General features: G+C 39.2%; 2 protein-coding genes across 2 annotated transcripts in view; one reads left to right on the forward strand and one right to left on the reverse strand.

Moving 5' to 3' along the window:
• The window catches only part of LOC146485745 (integrator complex subunit 9 homolog), a 33,034-nt gene that overhangs the window by 9,750 nt on the left and 4,320 nt on the right, over positions 1-18,964 (forward strand). Inside the window, exons 8-20 of the mRNA XM_085103097.1 lie at positions 482-541; positions 1,461-1,521; positions 1,824-1,913; positions 2,929-3,085; positions 4,484-4,533; positions 5,303-5,433; positions 7,347-7,407; positions 7,696-7,738; positions 8,318-8,446; positions 10,212-10,267; positions 10,361-10,429; positions 11,287-11,370; positions 18,639-18,725. Of these exons, the coding sequence (XP_084959223.1) occupies positions 482-541; positions 1,461-1,521; positions 1,824-1,913; positions 2,929-3,085; positions 4,484-4,533; positions 5,303-5,433; positions 7,347-7,407; positions 7,696-7,738; positions 8,318-8,446; positions 10,212-10,267; positions 10,361-10,429; positions 11,287-11,370; positions 18,639-18,725 (1,078 nt within the window). The remainder of the gene's footprint in view (positions 1-481; positions 542-1,460; positions 1,522-1,823; positions 1,914-2,928; positions 3,086-4,483; positions 4,534-5,302; positions 5,434-7,346; positions 7,408-7,695; positions 7,739-8,317; positions 8,447-10,211; positions 10,268-10,360; positions 10,430-11,286; positions 11,371-18,638; positions 18,726-18,964) is intronic.
• On the reverse strand, positions 14,599-15,944 carry LOC146485746 (uncharacterized). Its single transcript, XM_085103098.1, has 2 exons — positions 15,889-15,944; positions 14,599-15,772 (listed from the first exon to the last, which is right to left on the reverse strand). The coding sequence occupies exon 2, from the start codon at positions 15,742-15,744 to the stop codon at positions 14,671-14,673; it is 1,074 nt and encodes a 357-aa protein (XP_084959224.1). The 5' UTR covers positions 15,745-15,772; positions 15,889-15,944; the 3' UTR covers positions 14,599-14,670.

Raw genomic sequence — 18,964 nt, forward strand, 5'->3', positions numbered from 1 at the left:
AAAAGTAACTGTAGATATTAGTTGCTTCCTCATATTACATGGAAACCAAGTTACTCGCTGGCGTGCCATTTTACTCAGTGCTGTGCTTGACACACTTCATTGTTAGATTCGACACGTACCTTTGTTTTTATAGTGCAGAAATGAACAAAACAAAAATTTTAATTAGCTGTGCATTCTGACACACTGCTCAGATGCCCGCGTGTCATTTCACTCACTGCCTATTGTTTAGCGTGTCAATTTGGCATGCCCGTGCATTCACCTTTTCCCCTGTTTTCCCGTGGAGGGTCACAATAATTCCAATTATTGGAACCTTGTCCTTGCCGTGCTGTTGGTAAAAGACAATTCAAATTTATCAGCTAGTGGGAATAGACTTTCGGTTACAAATGTAGACCAGTGAATAAAACACATGCTCACCAAGCTGCATGGTTGGTAATGCAGTAATTCCTTATTAAGTTATACCTCTGTGCCCTTGTTGTCACAGGTGTCTTCCTGCACCTCTTTGTGACTTAAAAGGAGCAAAGTCATGGAAAAAACTTTACAGGTGAATTATATAATGTTGTTTAATTATGAATTAAATTATTTTACACGTTAATAAAATAATTGTATTATAATTAATTGTACAATACTATGTCAGTAATATTATGGTTCACTCAGACTGTGATGTAGTCTTTTCCTAACTCACTGTACACTGTAATGTAGTCTTTTTTCCTAGAAAATTTCTTCTCTCTAGATGTGTTTAGTGTACTTAGTTCTACATTAAAATTATTATTATTATTATTATTATTATTATTATTATTATTATTATTATTATTTGCATTAGAGGCATCTCGCAGATTATGTGTCACTTCCTCATATGCTACTACATACAGGAGTACAGTACATGTACAGCATACATGTAGTATTCAGAATTGAACATTGTTGAATGACATCAGACAAACCTTGTTTCTTGTTTATTGAATGGAACAGTTAAGTGTCTTTTTTAAAGGAGGCAGTGAAGCAAAGGGATCGCTTAAGAGTTCCAGGGTTGAAATTGCACTCTGACCACTAGCTGAAATTGTTTCCTGCAGTTAATTGTCCCATTAGTCAACTCCCCAGCCATGAATTACACTGGCAGGGATTATAAGTTTAATACACAACTGGTCTGCCTCCAACCATTAGGATTTTTAAACTAGTGTCGAGAACTGTATAATGCTACCTGAAATGCTCACTGTCCAGCTGGTAACCTAAAATGTATCCACAGTAATCACTGGCTGAGCGTTAAGTAAAAATTTAATATTGTCATTTATGGAATCTTTTTGTTACGTTACAATATTCATTTTTTCTGAATTCACATAATTATAAACTAAATATTGTCTCCAGGTGAACAATTATTATCCACATGTATATTTGCATTGCCAAAGATACCTAGGCCAATGCTTTATGATAATTATGATTACAATAATTTGTTGTTGCCTTTACAGCAAACATGATGTAAAGGCTTCCATATCAAAGATTCAAAATGTTGGGTATTCTGAGAGAATAGTAAGTGCTAATTTAATTATCATTTAGGATATTATTTTTTGATTAAAAGTTTTCTGATGAAAGTGGAATATATGATTGAAACATTTTAAATACTAAAAGAAGACATGCAAGTTGTTCTTTTGGTACATGTGTATTTGTTTTGTAGTCTCCAGGCACTTGAATTACCTAAGTAAGTCAAATTTATAAATAAATTTAATTGTGATTCTGTTATTCTATTTTAATTGAATTTATGCATGTAAAAAAAGAAAACTATGTATACGTGTATTTTTTTCTTTTTTTTCTTTTCTTTTTTGACCTTACAGGATCTGTTTGGTATTCTTAAGCTAACAGCTCTCAGTTCAGGATTTTGTTTGGGGAGCTGTAACTGGATCATAGAGTCTGACTATGAAAAGGTATCCGCTTGCAAATGTATCACTCAATTGTTATACATGTAACCTACCAGGTAAACAGTAGCATGTATTTGTCTTACAATAAATTTACATGTACATGTACCACCTTTCACAGCATCTTATTTCCAAGGTTATTGCACCTACAGTATAACACTCAGTAACCTCATTCCCAGGGTCTAGAGCTCCTCTTGATGTCCCTCTTGCTCCCTGGGACGTGAAGAGGATGAGACCCTAGGAACAAGGTTGACTACGCTGTAGTGGTTTCTCAATTTGATGATACTTCCTCCAGGATTCTGCATGTATACAGAACGTTTTTAGGTTTATTTTATGAGCTGAAGATTTCTATTCAATGTTACATGTAATTGCCTAGGGTGGAGCCCGAATCAGCCATCATGCATATAGGAAACATGAAGCACATGAATAATTTGTCTACCTTTTAGTATAAACCTTCAATTAAAAATACTATTAATTACAAGGCTAAAAAGTTATAAAAAAGATTAAGAACCAAACTTTTTCGACTATTTAAGTCATCTTCTTTTTACCTTGAAGCTGACTTATTCTGTCGAAAACGTTTGTAAATCTCAAGGGAATATTATGGACAAACCTTCAATTATTCCACTTAAATGAAGGGTTTTAGTTTATGATTAAGAATTATGACTGTTTGTTTTAAGTTTAAACTACCTGTTAGAGTGGATTTCAATTGAGTGTCGAAAGTTATTTCAAGTTTGCTGGGGTTTTGCTTTACTTCGCTCTGTGATTGGCCAGCAAATCACACGCGATGTTCTCAACCAATCAGCAGCAAAACCAAAACCAATCGTCATTTACCCGCACGTGTTTTCCTGCGCTTGCCGGTGGTTACATGTATTTGCTTCAATTTCTGATTGGTTCATCAGGATGTTTGCGTCTGTTGCGATTGGCCAGAGTAATTACTTTGGTTTGGGTTTTACAACACTCAAATGAAAACCGCCCTATACTGTATATATGTAATTTAATCCTTTTTTCTCTTTTGATAAAACAGATCAGTTATGTTTCATGCTCATCTACATTCACAACTCACCCTCTGCCAATGGACCAGTCCATGTTGAAGAACAGTGACGCCTTAATAATGACAGGAATCACTGAAGCGCCAACTGCAAATCCTGACGCCATGCTAGGGGAGTTTTGTACTCACTTAGGTAAATGTCTGTTAGAGGAGGACACTTCTCATCTGTGCAGTCTACATGTATAAGGGGGTTATACAGTGTAGCTTCTAAAGAAACTGTGGTGCTGTGTTGGTGCGGAGTAGAATCAAAATGTTTGGTTTAGCAGTAGAGTTGATAACTGCAGGTAAATTAGCCACCATAAATAGATTCAAGTGCCAACATTTTGAGCGTTAGGCCTTCATCAGAGCGAAGCAAGGAATTGTGGGTTGTATGTGTTTATATATTGAGCAGGGAGCAATTTTGGTAACGTGGAAAACAAGAATGAATTGGTTGAATGAAAAGCATTCAGTGGTTCTGTCGGGATAAAGAGTGCCTATTTCGAAGATGAATTTTTGTTTTTCACATTTCCAAGTTGCCATCAACAGCATAGCTCGACTGCTCACTGTGTGAACACAAACCCACAATTACTTGATTCTCTCTGATGGAGGCTATTAAAACGCTCGAATAGTCAGCACTTGAATCTCTTTCGGGTGACCAATTTACCTTTGGATATCAACTCTGGCCCTTTTGGCATGTCTATGGTACCACTCAAAATTATTGGTGCATTTACCATAATTTTGCCTTAGTGGAAATCACAGTTGTCGGCTGCAGTTTGGCCTTGGCAAAACCCCATCTGACGGCTTTGAAAATCCTCCCTTTAATACCTGGTTGAGATTATACAATACAATACAATACAAATTGTAATGACACTCCCTAAAAAAGGGCCCATCAGTGACAATAATAATAAATTTACAACATCATACGTCAAAACGATAGTAAATCTAAAAGTTACAATGCAATGATTTATATAAGAAGAGTGAAAATTAAGCTAAGTAGAGTAAAAATTAAGCTAAAGAATGGTCGCTTAAAATAGCAAGTTAAAAACTTACTGTAAAAGCTAAGACAGACTAAAAATTAAAGCGGCGAATAAGTTGGCTTGAAGTTTACGCCTAAAAATAAGAACAGAGTGGCAGAGTTTAAAGAAATTGTCCAAACTGTTCCACAGACTTACTATACGGTAATGGGATGTCCTTTGTCTAGATCTAGATTTAAATAGGGGGATTTGCAAAAGTTGAGAGCTTCTAGTCGTGCGACCGCTTACTTCACAACGTGTTAGAAACTTCGATGAGAGGTAAGTGGGAGCGGAGCCAGTCATACACTTCAAAGCAAGCACGGCATCACGGAGGTATAGCTGTGCGGGTTATAAACGCAGATTCAAGCTGCCACCAGCATTCATTATCTTGATCCTGTGAAGATAGCCTCTCAGGGGCAGGACTACACTGAAAAACCTGTGAAATCGAAATCGGCTGTTTATTGAGTATTGAATGAAAAAGGTTCACACTCATTATTGCTGTTGTGGTTGTTTCAGTTTTTTGTGTTTCTTTCCTTTAGCTACTACTTTACGAAATGGAGGAAACGTTCTTGTCCCATGCTGGCCCTCAGTAAGTGACTTTTTCTTTCGATTTTCTTTTTATATGTGAATTTAATTTCAAGTCGTACAATAGTGGGCAACAGCCTCTACAAAATATTTAGCAGATAAAGAAAGTTTTGCGCTCCACAGAAAAAGTAGCTATTGTCTTAAGGTGCATGTGTGGCAGTTTGAAGTCAATTTGAAATCTTTTGGTTTTCTCTTGTTGCATTGCCTGTTTTTATACTAGAGGACGCATTATCCATCTAAACGAACTTGGGGCACAAGACGCATTATGCGTCTAGACGAACTTTCTTCCGTTGTGCGTCTTGAATGATGCACAACGAAAGGAAGATAGTTCAAAGGACGGATAATGTGTCTTGTGCCCGTCTTTATGCTACAGAGGAACAACCAGACGAACAACGAATGTTTGCCTAAGTTCATCCAGACGGATAATGCGTCCTTTTGTATGAAACGTTGATTGGAATCAGAGAGTCAATGGGCCAGTTATTTAAACAAAGTCTAACTTAGGCCCCGGCTTCAGACAATCAGTGGGCCCCCAACTCTGTTTATGAGTGGTTTATTTTACTAGATAAATAGTTTTCTAGTCTGAGATGCAAGCCTTCTTGTTACCGTCAGCAGTCATTAGACAGTGTTTAGATATGATTGTTGGCAAAATTGAAAATGGCTTAGAACTTGGTTTTGTTAAACACCGTTTAAACTGTCTTTTAATAACTGACCCAATATTTCTTTACATTTCCATTGTCGTTAACTATCTCTTCTCCTATGCTTGTTTATTACAGGGTGTACTCTATGATCTGTTTGAGTGTTTGTATTCATATATGGACAGTGCCAACCTGTCATCGATTCCCATCTATTTTATCTCTCCTGTGTCTGACAGTTCCTTAGCATACTCCAACATTTTTGCTGAATGGTATGAACATTTTCCCTAATTACATAATGTACAGTATAATGAATTCCAGGGATTTGATTGGCTGAGCGGCCATGTTATATGAGCCATTATACCATGCCCAAGAAATTGCGACCGTTAGATTGTTTTGTGGTTGTTCTTGCAAAGCGAAATCAGCAAGATTTAGCAATATTTCCTGATTGTTTTTAATAAAATAATTATTCCACTTACGCTTGTTGGATACGAGATGATTGCAGCCAACTCGGTGCTACGCGCCTCATTGGCGCATATTGTAAGTTTTGCGTGTGTTTTTTTTTTTTTATTTGAAGCATCATGAACGGAAACAAGAATCAAAGAGCTTGGTCAATGGTGTAAACTTAAACTACCCTTAATGGAGATTCGTCCTCAATTTCCAGATCACTCCAAATTAGCTCTATTTGGGTACACAGACTGGCAATCATGTAGTAAACCAAGAGAGGCCCATTGGCCCATTGGCCCATTGGGGTGAGAGGCCTCTCTTGAGTAAACGTAGTTCTGTATTTGTATTTGTATTTTTTATTTACTCCACATGATCTTATTACATAAGATTACAGTGTGTAAGAAAGGAGTGGAGAAGGGAATAATATAGTTAACTAATTGTATTGCATAGACAAGTGAAACTAAACGATAAAACCGAACAACGTTTCGGAGTCGTCATGACGCCATTATCAAGTTCGAAGTGATGGAAATAAATAAAGTCAATGTCTGAAATAGTTCACCAAAAAATTAACTTAACTTAACTTCGAACTTGATAATGGCGTCATGACGACTCCGAAACGTTGTTCGGTTTTATCGTTTATTTTCACTTGTCTATGTATAACTAAACCTTTACTTGATTGTACTTACGATACAATATTTATTAAGATAGAAAAAAAAGAAAAGAAAAAGGAAAACTAATTATAAATAGAGGAGAAGAAAGACAGAAAACGTTTTACAAGGTCGTGAGACAGTGATTAATACTGAGCAAAATAAAGGACCAGGATTCAGATGTTGTGGGGAAGCAATTCGAGTGGCGTAATTATGGGTTGCTCAGGTACTAGGGTTAGGGTGAAATTGGGAGGCTTTCTATTTACAATATAATCATAAAAAAGTTGGCAGGTATAAATTTAACGATGTCAGGAAGCTTGACAAGACCAGGATTTACATAATGAGGGGTGATATGATCACGAAGCGGGAAGTTATTAATGATTCTAACTGCTTTGGTTTGTAACTTTACCAGTTGTGCTAAACCGAGTTCTGCATTAAAAGTGTAAGGTTTGACCCGAAGGCTTAATGTTAGGTTTGATTTATTCATTGGAGGCGTCGGTCGTTGTCATCAATGAACCCTGGCTGAAAAATCTCCTGCCTGAAGAGGCAGGGCGGTGTAGTTGTTAGCGCATTTGACATTCGGCTGTGACTTTTGAACAGAAGATGGAAAGTTGGTGGTTCGAGAGAGTGGTTAGAGAGAAAAGTTCGCTCTGTATTGTCTTTCTATAACTGTGTTTAAAAATGAGTCATGGCGAACCGGGGGAGAGGGGGGAGGGGGGTTGGGGTGATAGTTATATGCACACTTATAAATTTAGTACTCTAGAAGCCAGTGTTGAGCGCTCGTCTTGTGCCGTTCGCAACTTTAACTCGCATCACTTGAACCCCAACACCTGGTAACACGGCTTTTTTGAATAAAATAACCTTCTTGACAAAAGAATACGAAAAAGTGTAACGTGTGTGGTGGTCCCTGAGGTGTTTGTCTTCAAAACTCGTCTCCAGGTCTTCGCGATATTCAAAATGGCGGTTCGGGGAAGACCCTGGTTCTTTTCCGCCATTTTGAATAACGCGAATACTGGACGTGGTTGTATCTCATCTGTTTGCCTGTAAAACTTGTCCATTTTACTCTTATCTTTTTTTTTTCTTTGCTACAGGCTGTGTCAAAGTAAACAGAGCAAAGTTTATCTACCAGAAGCTCCTTTTCCACATGCTGAGGTAAATTTTAATTTCCAAGTGATTAAAACCTCAGCTAACCTCCATATCAAACAATTTTCATTTCTAGTGGGAACTTGGCTAGAGTGTTGCTAACGTTTAAAAAAAAGGTTGTTTGAGTTCCAAGCCTGAAAAGACTTAGGAGACAAAACGTCCGCTCTCCCTGAGGATGGCCATGCATTGTGAGCCACATCTTTTTGTTTGGGGAGTTGTCGTCGTCCATGTTCAAGTCATCCTTGTCTTGGTTAACTTCTCAGGTCATTGTTGAGTTGTTTTCTGTTCTCTCATCAGCTTGTTAAAACAGGACGGCTAAAGCACTTTCCTAGCATTCACGGTGAGTGTCCTGTAGCAAACAAGAATTACTCCGAAATAAATGTAATGGTATATTTCAAGCCTGATGAACGAATTAGAACGATCGATGTATTATTCTAGAAAGTGACACAGTCATACTCGGAAAAAAGAAATCCGAGTGCTCCTATCAGGAGTCGAACCTAAGACCTTCCGATTACTAGTTCGGATGCTCTACCACTGAGCTACAGGAGACTCGTGGGAGCTAAGGCCATAAAACTAGGTTCTCTGTATTTTTTTTATTGTTGTTATTATTATTTTTGTAAATCCTCCCTCTTCCCCCTCAATCACGCTCTTGATCACTAAAATAAATAAATAAACCAACTTTGTTTTACGAGGCTGACACTTAACAGTCTGTTACGACTGACAAACCTGTGGCCCTCAGAATTGAAATTTGGAAATGTTGATTTTGAGGAGAAGGACAAGGACCAACAACAAACTCAACCCACATATGACGCCGAGTCCAGGAATCGAACCCGGGCCACATTGGTGCGAGACGCGTGCTCTCACCACTGTGCCATCCTTGCTCGCCACTGAAAGTAGTTCGTTCTCGCAATGTTTTCAGACGGATTAAGCAGCTGTTTCAAGACTCCATGCGTAGTGTTTGCTGGTCATCCGTCCTTGAGATATGGAGACGTGGTACACTTTTTAGAACTGTGGGGCAAATCAAGTGGTAACACTATCATATTTACAGGTACTGTGACTTGTCTACACGGATATATACAAGCTAAACAGTACCTACTATCGAAGCAAAAATAATGACCTAGCTAGTCAAATTCCTTTAATTTATTTATCATAACAGTCAGTGTATGAGCAGTGCGTGTGTTGTCTGTGAGTGTCTGTGTTGAATATGTATATAGATGTTTACATTTAAAATGCTTCTTTACAAGACTAGTGTCTAACTTAGAAAACTATATGGTTTACTTAGGCGCTAGGCGTTTCCACATTAGATACTTTATGTTTAGTTATCCCTATTAATGTTTTTAAAACTTTAAATTAACTAAATATTCATTTACAGTCGAACCTCCCGTAAGCGACCACCCATAATGTCAAGGATATGTGGTCACTTACGGGAGGTGGTCGCTTACCAGAGGCCAGACCACGGGGGGGTCTAAATTTCGGTTAATTTACATATGGTAATTGCAGACACCTAACCCTTTTGCCAGTGCTTATCGAAGCCCAAAGTAAAAACTTTTCTTTAGACTCCCTGATTTAGGAGCAAACAGTAAACGGCATGTTTGCAATGTTACATTTCAAGCGTAACACATCAACAACTTTGGCGTTTGTTTGTTTGTTTGTTACATAATTCAGTTGACGTTCTTTATCGCCACAACTTTTCTGTTGGATACTGAATACAAGGTTGAGAGAGTCATCACCGGTCGTGCATGTACATGCATGCTATTTACAATTTCATATACTTTACATCATAAGAGAGTTTCTTTCCTACAAGGGATTCAGCCTGATTAAAGTTTATTTCAGTGTACACTTCCGCCAGTGAGAGAAACAGCAGATTGTGTGTCACGTGGTCGCCTACGGGAGGTTAAAAAACAATTGAAAATTTTAAGCAATCATCTCTAAAAGTGGTCGCTTACGGGAGGTGGTCGCTTACGAGAGGTGGTCGCCTACGAGAGGTTCCATCTATAGCGATTTGACTCGAAAACTTTTGGTATTTTGGAAAAGTAGTCGCTAATGAGAGGTGGTCGCTTATGAGAGGTGGTCACAAAGGGAGGTTCGACTGTATGTATTAATATCATCTTAAAAGGAAATGTGAAAATAAAGTTGTTGTTGGATAGCTATGGGTATCTCCGTATCCTCGTCTGGTCCTTTTGTTTTTCTTGTCACTCTTTTCGTCTTCATGGTCATTGTAAATTTCGTCATTCTGTCCCCAGTTGTTCAAAGAGGGGATAACTTTATCCACTGGATAAGTCACTATCCAGCGGTGCAGATGTGCTCCAATTAATGCTTTTGGCAAGTTTTCCACACAATCCCGTACTTAATTTGACATATGCTTCTACTCTATTCACAAATTTAATTATGGGGCTATCGGGAAAATCTTGCACACATTTCATCGGCCGGCTAGCGACCTATCCAGTGGATAAAATTATCTGCTCTTTGAACAACTGGGTCCAGATCGATAACGTAGCCACTTTTGTCATCACCAACACCAATGAGAGTTTGAGAGACAGTTAGGCCCGGGTCAAACGTCGAAATTCACATGAGACGAACTAAATTGCAATTTGGGTCGACCCAAATAGGTAAAGCTCGACCGTTGGGTCAAATGTCGAACATAATTCGTTGAACCCAATTCAGAGCGGCAGAAACGAATCATTCGGCGTTTGGCCCGGGCCTTTAGCTTTCTCATAACACAACGGTAATTTTTTGTAAAACAGACATTTGGATCATGTTCTTTTCCGCGAAAGAAAACTCGTTCAAGTTTCAAATCCTCATCATATTTTCAGAGCCAGAGTTCCCATACCTCGAAGCCCTTGCTCCATATCAACCCATTGCAATGAAGGTAACTATACTATTTTGTACATCGTTCTAGCGGGTTGATGAAGTTACTGTAGAAGCAAGAGTGCCTATATTCTGAATGTTTTATTTCATCCAGGCTTGCTACTGCCCCATCGATCCAAGACTGAATTTTACTCAAGCAAACAAACTTATACGCGAACTCCAGGTAAGACGGTGTAAAGCTGCTTCGTTGACAAATTTTCTCAGATGTTCTTTTGAGTAGAAACGAAAAACAAACTTTATTAGAGGGCTCACAGTCATTAAAGATTCCCGTCGTCTTTTGAGCCAATTGAGCCCCAATCCAGCCTATTCCCTTGCGGTTTGTTTACCCTCGGAGGCGACCACAAATAGTTCGCAAGTTCTTGCAAAGGAGCTGCTAGTCGTTTGACGAACAATTCTGAGAGAACGTCTCTGAATGCCCTTGCCGCCAACGGTCAGTTAAGTGACGTCATTTTAGTAAGCACCAAAAATCTTGTGAGTGTGAAGGGAATGACTTGCCAAACTCACGCCAATCGTCTCTTAGGCTTACGCTGTTTTCTCCGCGGCTACCGCAATTATCCCATATTTTCAACCCTACCACCCGTTCTGCATTTTGCTACCTCTATCAACAGTTCAACCTTTTCCCGCCCTTAAAGGACCCTAGTCAGCCTCCGCCATTTTCGATGCCATCGAAATTATTGGTATTGCATGGTGAAGCGAAATCTTATTGCTTAACTGTAAGTTGTGTTCCTGAAAGTATGTTTCATTATCTGTAGTAGTTTCACGGTGATTTCGTTTATTTCAACATGCTCCGAATCAAATATAATAGCCAAACTCTTGCATATAAACAAAAACAAAGGTGTGGCTGACCAGGGCTCTTTAACACCAGTTTCACATTTTCGCGCCTCAACCAACAGTTCCTCATTTTCCCGCGCTTGCTACCTTTTATCTTTTGACAATATTTGATTCATTACTGGGCGACAGCGAACAGAAACCGCCCCATATACCTCTATAATAACCCTTTTCTTTTTTTTCCAATTTCAGCCTGGCCACCTTGCCATCCCAGAGGCATACACAAGGTCACCAGATTTATTACCTCACAGAGCAGACCTTACTATTCAAGATACGGTAATCTCCATTCCCTCTACGCTATTCAGTATCGTCAAAACTGGTAGATATTGTTCTCTATCAGAAACGTAGAACTTAATGTTTCGTGCTACCGAAAAGATTGAATTAAAGGTTGGTTCTGAAGCGTTGCGTTTTCGTACCACCGTGATTAAGAACATATTGGCGTATAAAACTTGCACCAACACAGCAGGTGTGGCACATGACATTTTACCTAAAAGGAAGCTGATTTTTCTATTAGAAATAGGATTGAGAGTTGAATAACGATTGTAACATAGCTATTCCACGTCACTTTCTAGTTATTTCATTGCAAACGCGAAGTAATTCCAACGGAGTACCTTTTATGTAACGCTCTTTATATCAGAATATTAGCTATACATCCCAATTTGTGCAGGAGTAGGGAGTGCTTTGTGAAGAAAAGGGAGAGCAGGGCGCAGTGGTAACATCACTCCCTTCCCATTAATGTGGCCCGCGTTCGATTCCCCGACTCGGCGTAATATTTGGGTTGGGTTTGTTGTTGGTTCTCGTCCTTGCTCCAAGAGGTTTTTCTCCGGGTACTCCGGTTTTCCCTTCTCCTCAAAACCAACATTTCCAAATTCTGATTCGATCTGGAGAGTGCCTCCAATTAATGCTCTGTACTAAATACATTGACACTTAAGACGCAGTCTCCTTTAGATCCTCATATTAATTTTCGCTCCTGAAATAGATTCCGCTTATAATTTTTCTGTTAACTTCTATTGGCAAGTAAGTCACAAATATGAAATTAGATCGGGGCAATTCTGCTTTAAAAAAATTTTCTACCCCAAACTTTCTGCTCCTCCTACTGTCTTCAAAACTCAGTGACAAGATCGTAAACTTTGCCAAAATTACAGCTATTCGCTCTGGACAAAATCGCTCACTTGAAACCTTCAAATTCGCCAGTTATAAGCTATGACCCTTTATCTTAATAATCAGATGAATTGTTATCATAATCGCTAATTAGTATAATAAAACCGAGGATACAAAGTTTATCCATTTTGGGCACTTATCGAAACATGCGATTTGACCCAAATTCAGAGGAAAAAATCACAAAAGTGGTTCGTACTCACAGGCTTTCCCTATATCAGTGGAAAGTTCCATTCATCGGTTACTAAAATCTGTGAAAACATTTGGCCGTCATCCAGTTGTTGGTCCGCAAGTGAGGGCTGAACTTGTGCTACTCAGCTAACACGGCCATATTTCCATCGGACACTTGGTAATCGAATGCCAGTAATAAAACACGAAATACGTTTTTCATCACCATATAGTTTCTCGAGGTACGAAGATCAAAGTTTCTCAACCAATTTCATCTGAATAGAATCGCTGGAGGAGTTTCATTAAAGCAGTCATACAGCAAGATATATCTGTTATCGGCGAAGGGAATTCGCGGCCCGCCATGTTTTCCTAAACCGTTGGCCAGTTTTTTGTCGGCTCACGGACGGTATGTTTAAGTTTTGCCGCAGGAACACTCGGCGATCATGTTTTCCAGTTTTTCGATCAGTATGTATTTTCTGTCTTTTGACTTGAACGAAATTTCAAAATGATTGCAGATTGATTTCAACATTTCCATATTAAAGGAACCAAGCTTACTTTTGTGACGCAAGTCACAAAGATTATAAGGATCGTAGTAGATTGGATGCTGGACAGATAGTTTTTCGTAAACCTCGTCCACCTGCTGCAACCAATCTTCTTCGTGCACCACGTCTTCCAAGTCATCTATAGTTGCTTGACGGGAAGATGACGTGTTGGTTTGCTTTCTCTTTAGCACAGCTAGTCTGGAAAAGTAGGACTGTACTTGGTTTCTTGACAGCAACTCATCTCTCGAGAACATTCGTTTGTTTTCTTCCGTCCGGGTATTTCTCACGTCGATAGCAACTTGCTGAGGATCAGCTTTACATCCCGATTCTTCGCCAGCATCAAATTTTGCTTTCAAATAATCCTTCACTTGAGAAGAGTACCTTGTTCCACCTCCTCTTGGCTTTTGGAGTGCCCAACCTATTGGAAGCGAAGAATTGGCCATTGAGGAAACGTCTGATTTCGGCCTAGGGCGGTTTTCAGCAACAAGAGTGGAAAACCTTGCCACCCAGTCACGTCGTAACTGATCATAGACGGATTCTTGGCTTGTTTTATTTTCATGTTGACCACAATCAAGATGACGTTGCAGGGAATCAAAAGTTTCAAAGCTGGAGTTACAGCCTTCCTGTGGACATGGAAACAATGCTGAAGTCTGCGACTGGGTTAATCGTTTGCCCTTCAAATTTTTCTTTACAGAAATATCAAAAAAACTCTGATTGTCCTTGATTACCATCGACGTGGGACCCTGAGGTGTACGTACTATGTCACTGTAATGTATAGTTTTACCCTGTCCCACAGAATAAGCTTTACGGACACGGATTCCCTGAGGCTCAAACTCAAAGTTGTGGTAGGCGCTGAAGTTGGGAATTTTTGTTACATCAATTGTCTTCTGCTTGTCGTTCACCTCACACACAGAAGCAGTTACACTTTGAACAGGTCTCTTAAGAAGTGCTTCTCTCTTGTCATGCGCTGACTGAATATCATTCCCCTCGTCACAGTATCGTCGCACTGCTTGCTTCATAGGACAGATGATACGGTCACAAATGTCCTTTCCATGCTGTGGCTCTGAAAAGTCATACCTTTCTACAACGACTCCCGTTCTTTGGCTAATTTCGTTAATACTTGCCATCAGCGCGTTGTTGTGGTAACACCCCGCCTCGTCGGATCTTATGTGGGCTTTACTGAGGGAAGGATTTTCTGTCTTGAGCGTGAGAAGGAGATTTTCTAAGATAGAGCCAACAGCAAACCAGTCTTGAATACAAGAATCAAACAAGTGGGCATACGTTACTACCACGGGTTCTTCTTCTCTTGTTTTGAAAACAACGCTGCTTACATGCCAGCTCAATCCTCTCTTACCAAACCATTCGGACTGTTTCTCTCTGTACTTTTGGCACTGAAATTTCATCGCCCAGTCCATTGTTATCAGCGCTGATGTTTCATCGAGTGATTTCAAGACATCTTGTTTGGCTAGATCTTGATTTTCCGAACGCAAAATATGGGCTTTCCAATCAAATACATGCTTCTTTGCTTGCAAGAAGTCATACAAAATGTCTTCGTGCTGTTCTTGGCTGTAAAAGTAAATTGTTTGGCTTTCATTCTTTACGGAAAGTTCAATTTCTTCTAAGACTGATTTCAGGTTCTCGCACATGTCACACTGTAGACTGTGCGGGTGCTCACATTCCTGTTTAAACGCTTCGTCGTTCGCATCGCTTAGGGCAAACCCCTACAATGATCTGCACATGGACTAGACTCTTCTTTGCAATGAACTTTATAGTCTGTTTTCAGATACCTCTTGGCTTGATTAAGCTTCTCCTTGATATTATCACCCCATTTCGGACTTGCGCCAGCCTTTTGGAGCTCCTCGACCACTCTCTCAAGTGTTTCAAAAGCTGCCGTTCCATCCGCGGCTACGTTATCAAGACCTTTGAGAGCTTTCCTTTGAGACGCTTCGCGCACTTCAAGAATACGATAGAGAGTTGCACGACTCAAAGAGTCAAACTCCTCTTCTTGGCAAAGTTGCAAGTATTGAGCAACCATTGTGGACCTAGCGACTGTTCGGATGACGTTCGGCATTACCAGCTTTTCTCCGCTACCAAGCTTAAGTGTGCGTGTTCCGTAGGAAACGTCTTGATAGAAATACGGTCTGTTTATGAATTCCAAAAAATGGTTGACTTTGACTGTATCAAGTCTGACCCTGTGATGAAATGGCGTTTCTAGTGGGGCACCGGCACCTTTGTTCTTAGCGTGAAGCTTAGCTTTACGCAATTCCCATTCTGTTATCGGTTCGTACAATTTGTGCATTTCCATAAGCTTCTTGGCAGGATACCTGTTTGCATAAATACTTAAAATCTGAGTCTTCGTGTCCTTAGAAGGTGCATCCCTATATGCTTCTAGGAGAGGCTGGAGCTCATTCTCGATATCAGGGCTGTCAGTCTTGCAAACAGCTTTGAACAACGTCTCTCCATCTTCTGGGGCAATGGCTGAACAGACTATCCTGCAGGCTTCTGTTGCCTTTCTTACAAAAAATGTTTGCTCCTCCTGACTCACTCTCTCCCACTTTGTTTGCATCTGACACATTAAAGGGCTGGTTCTTCCTTCACCTGAACATGTTTCCAATACGTCCAAGCTTTCGTTTATTCTAACTAAAGCTTGGTCAGTTTGCAGAGGAGTTAACATGCTGACGTCCTCTTGAGAGCTGTGATATCCTGTTGTACTTGGAGTCCAGTCTGTTTCGACCTTTTGCTGTGAGCGTTCAGTCAATGGTGTTGGAAGCATTGTACTCATCTGGTGAAGGGCTAGGGCTTTGGAGGTCCTATACGTTAAAAATGATCATCATCATTCAAATTGATCAATGAGTAAACCAAGACCTGAATTCACAGGCAACCTCCCTATGACATCATGTAAACCAAGGCTTGCAAAATATGTTACCTTGCGATGGGTTCTTTTTCACATTCCAATGAATCGATGTCCAGTCGTACCTTGCTTCGTACAAGTTGTGCATGCCTTTTCCAACAGTTGGAATTTTCAATTTTTCTTTTTCATTTTTCTTCATAAGCAGTTTCTATATTCATAGATGAGTATAAGGAGACGTTAACTACACTCCCACCTTAACTGCTTTATTCTCAATTATCAGTTCATATATAGAAAAAATAAACGCGAAAATAAAAGCGATATTTGAGAAAAGCCTCTTAGCGCTTAGTTTTTTAAAGGGATAAATTGGAGCCACACAAATTACGGACAAAGAAACATGCCCTCGTTTTGGCGTTGGAAAGTATAGCATGATTTGCAATTGAATGCGTGACAACTGGAAAACAACACACATGTAAAAAGGGTGAGCAAATTACTTACACCATATATAGAAAGACCAGGGCGGAAAATTGTCGTAAATTGAATTTAATATTCATACTGTCACACAAAATCCTTTTACGAAAAAAAGGAAAACATCACCTTTGGATCTCGTGCCAGAATTTTCATAACCCTTAATTGAGTTAAATCGCCATAAATTAGATTAAGCTAGTAAAATTATGCATCATTGTTAAGCTAGCAGCAGACTGAAAAACAAAAGTAGTGCAACGTAGGAATACAATTTGTAATATTTAAACCCTCAGTTTTAAAAGCACTTTTTCAGTGCTCTCAAATCCGACTGCATTTCTCGTTTTCACAGAATAAATAAATAACCAAATTATGCAAATTAGCTGCACATGTGCATGCGAAAAACTTGTTACGATATTCAACTCGCAAAGTGAAAAAGCCTATCCTTTCCCTTGTGTGGCTCCTCATGTACTACATTTTGTTCTCTCCGTTTCTTCGTTGTTTTTTCCGAAATTTATAAACACTTTACTGACAAAAGAATCAGACCCCTTCCAACATTTATCTCTTTAATCCATTGCGTGACGTGACATTCTCAAATATTATTGTTGGAATAAACACGACCAATTTTGTGCCAATTTAATTCAAAATTTTCTCCCTTTTATCGCTTTACGTAGTAAAAGCCACTTTTGGTTGAAACTTTGCAAAAACTGAAAAACAGGAAACTTTGGAAAACTGAAAAAGAAAATACTTACGCGACCCAACTTGTGCATGTGTAATAAACATCTTCTGTATCTCTTGTGCCATCTGCCAGTTCACGGGATTCTTACAGTGCAAGGAAATTTTCCGTCCTTCGTGATTAGGATACTGACATGTCTCCAGAGGTCGCCAATATTGCCCTAGATTGTGACGGTGCTTCGGACAGATTGTCAACTTCTCTATTTCGTCCAATGGAAGATTAAACTTCCCCGCCCTGGCTAGTATCAATTCGTATTCCGTCACTTTCGCGCGCGACAGGTGGCAACTCTTTAAATGATTTGTTATATTGGCAATACACTGAATAAGGGGAACCGATTCTTCTTTTCCTCGTGATTCTCCACATGTTATTTTCCCACTTCCAAAAAATGAACATACAATCGGTCTAGTCGGTGCGCTCGCCATGGTTATTGTTTGTTTATGGAAGGTATGCTCCGCTGCGATGTATTTGGTCAGCGGCTTACTAAAAATATCTACTGATTTCAACAAAGAATGACAACTTGCTTATGTTGCGTCAAAATACGGGACAAATTGTGCTGCTTTACCGTCAATTAAACAAATTCTAGCCATGTTGGTTGTTTCTTCACCTACTAATGGAATTCTAAGGCCAAACAAGACTAGATATCTTGGCCTTGTTGCGGATTTTAGGACGCAACATCTGCGAAGGAAAGATGGTCGTGCTAGCTGAGTAGTACAAGTTCAGCACTCACTTGCGGACTAACTACTGGATGACAGCCAAATGTTTTCACAGATTTTAGTAGCCGATGGATGGAACTTTCCACTGATATGCAGGAAAGCGTGTGAGTACGAACCACTTTTGTGATTTTTCCCCTGAATTCTGGTCAAATTGCATGTTGCGATAAGTGCCCAAAATGGATAAACTTTGTATCCTCGGTTTTATTATACTAATTAGCGATTATGATTACAATTCATCTGATTATTAATATAAAGGGTCATAGTTTATAACTGGCGAATTTGAAGGTTTCAAGTGAGCAGTTTTGTCCAGAGCGAATAGCTGCAATTTTGGCAAAATTCACGATCTCGTCACTGAGTTTCGAAGACAGTAAGGGGTGCGGAGAGTTTGTAGCAGAAAAAATTTATAAAGCAGAATTTCTCCGATCTAATTTCATATTTGTGACTTACTTGCCAATAGAAGTTAACAGAAAAATTATAAGCGGAATCTATTTCAGGAGCGAAAATTAATATGAGGATCTAAGGGAGACTGCGTCTTAAATAAAGCGATTTGTTTGTTTTAAAGAAGGTGAAACATCCTTCGTCAGCCGTCTAAAATCTCCCCAGGGGACCCACTGGGCCATTGTCAGCCAGTTTCTAGATAAGCCCAGCTATTAGGTACATGGGTCGCTGATGGCTAGCTTTCATTTCTGTTAACACTAGTCAGAAAATGTGCTTGTAGGTCATATACAAGGAGAGAAAAAGTAATTGGTTGGATTTGAACCTTGGGTTTCTGAAGCCGACCTTTGTTGGTCTTCCTATTGAGCCACGGGAAAAAGTGGCAGTCTTTTATGCGTTTGTAGAATAGACGGCATGATGTGGCAGTATACGTTCACATGAAATTTCAACAACGATCGTTACTCTTTCTTACTTTTGTTCAGGAATGCAAGATATCAACGTTCAGCTTCTTAGAAGTTCTATCACTGCCAGTTAGCAGAGAATTTGAGAAAGTTATTTTGTCAAACGAGGTTAGTTATCATCATCATCGTCATCATCATCATCATCATCATCATTATCATTATCATCATCATCATCATTATTATCATTATTATTATTATTACTATTATTATTATTATTATTATTATTATTATTATTATTATTATTATTGTTATTATTAAAAAACCCGTTTAAACTGAATGCATTATAGAAACCTTACTTAGGTATCAAAAAAGAAAACGTCAAATTAAAATTCAAACGTCATTGAATG

Source organism: Pavona decussata, unplaced genomic scaffold (genome assembly GCF_977016875.1).
Source record: "Pavona decussata unplaced genomic scaffold, jaPavDecu1.1 SCAFFOLD_25, whole genome shotgun sequence".
Lineage (NCBI taxonomy): Eukaryota > Metazoa > Cnidaria > Anthozoa > Scleractinia > Agariciidae > Pavona > Pavona decussata.

Coding starts and splice junctions, on each gene's coding strand:
- LOC146485746 (XM_085103098.1), bottom strand. CDS start 15,744: ATGAGTACAATGCTTCCAACACCATTGACTGAACGCTCACAGCAAAAG.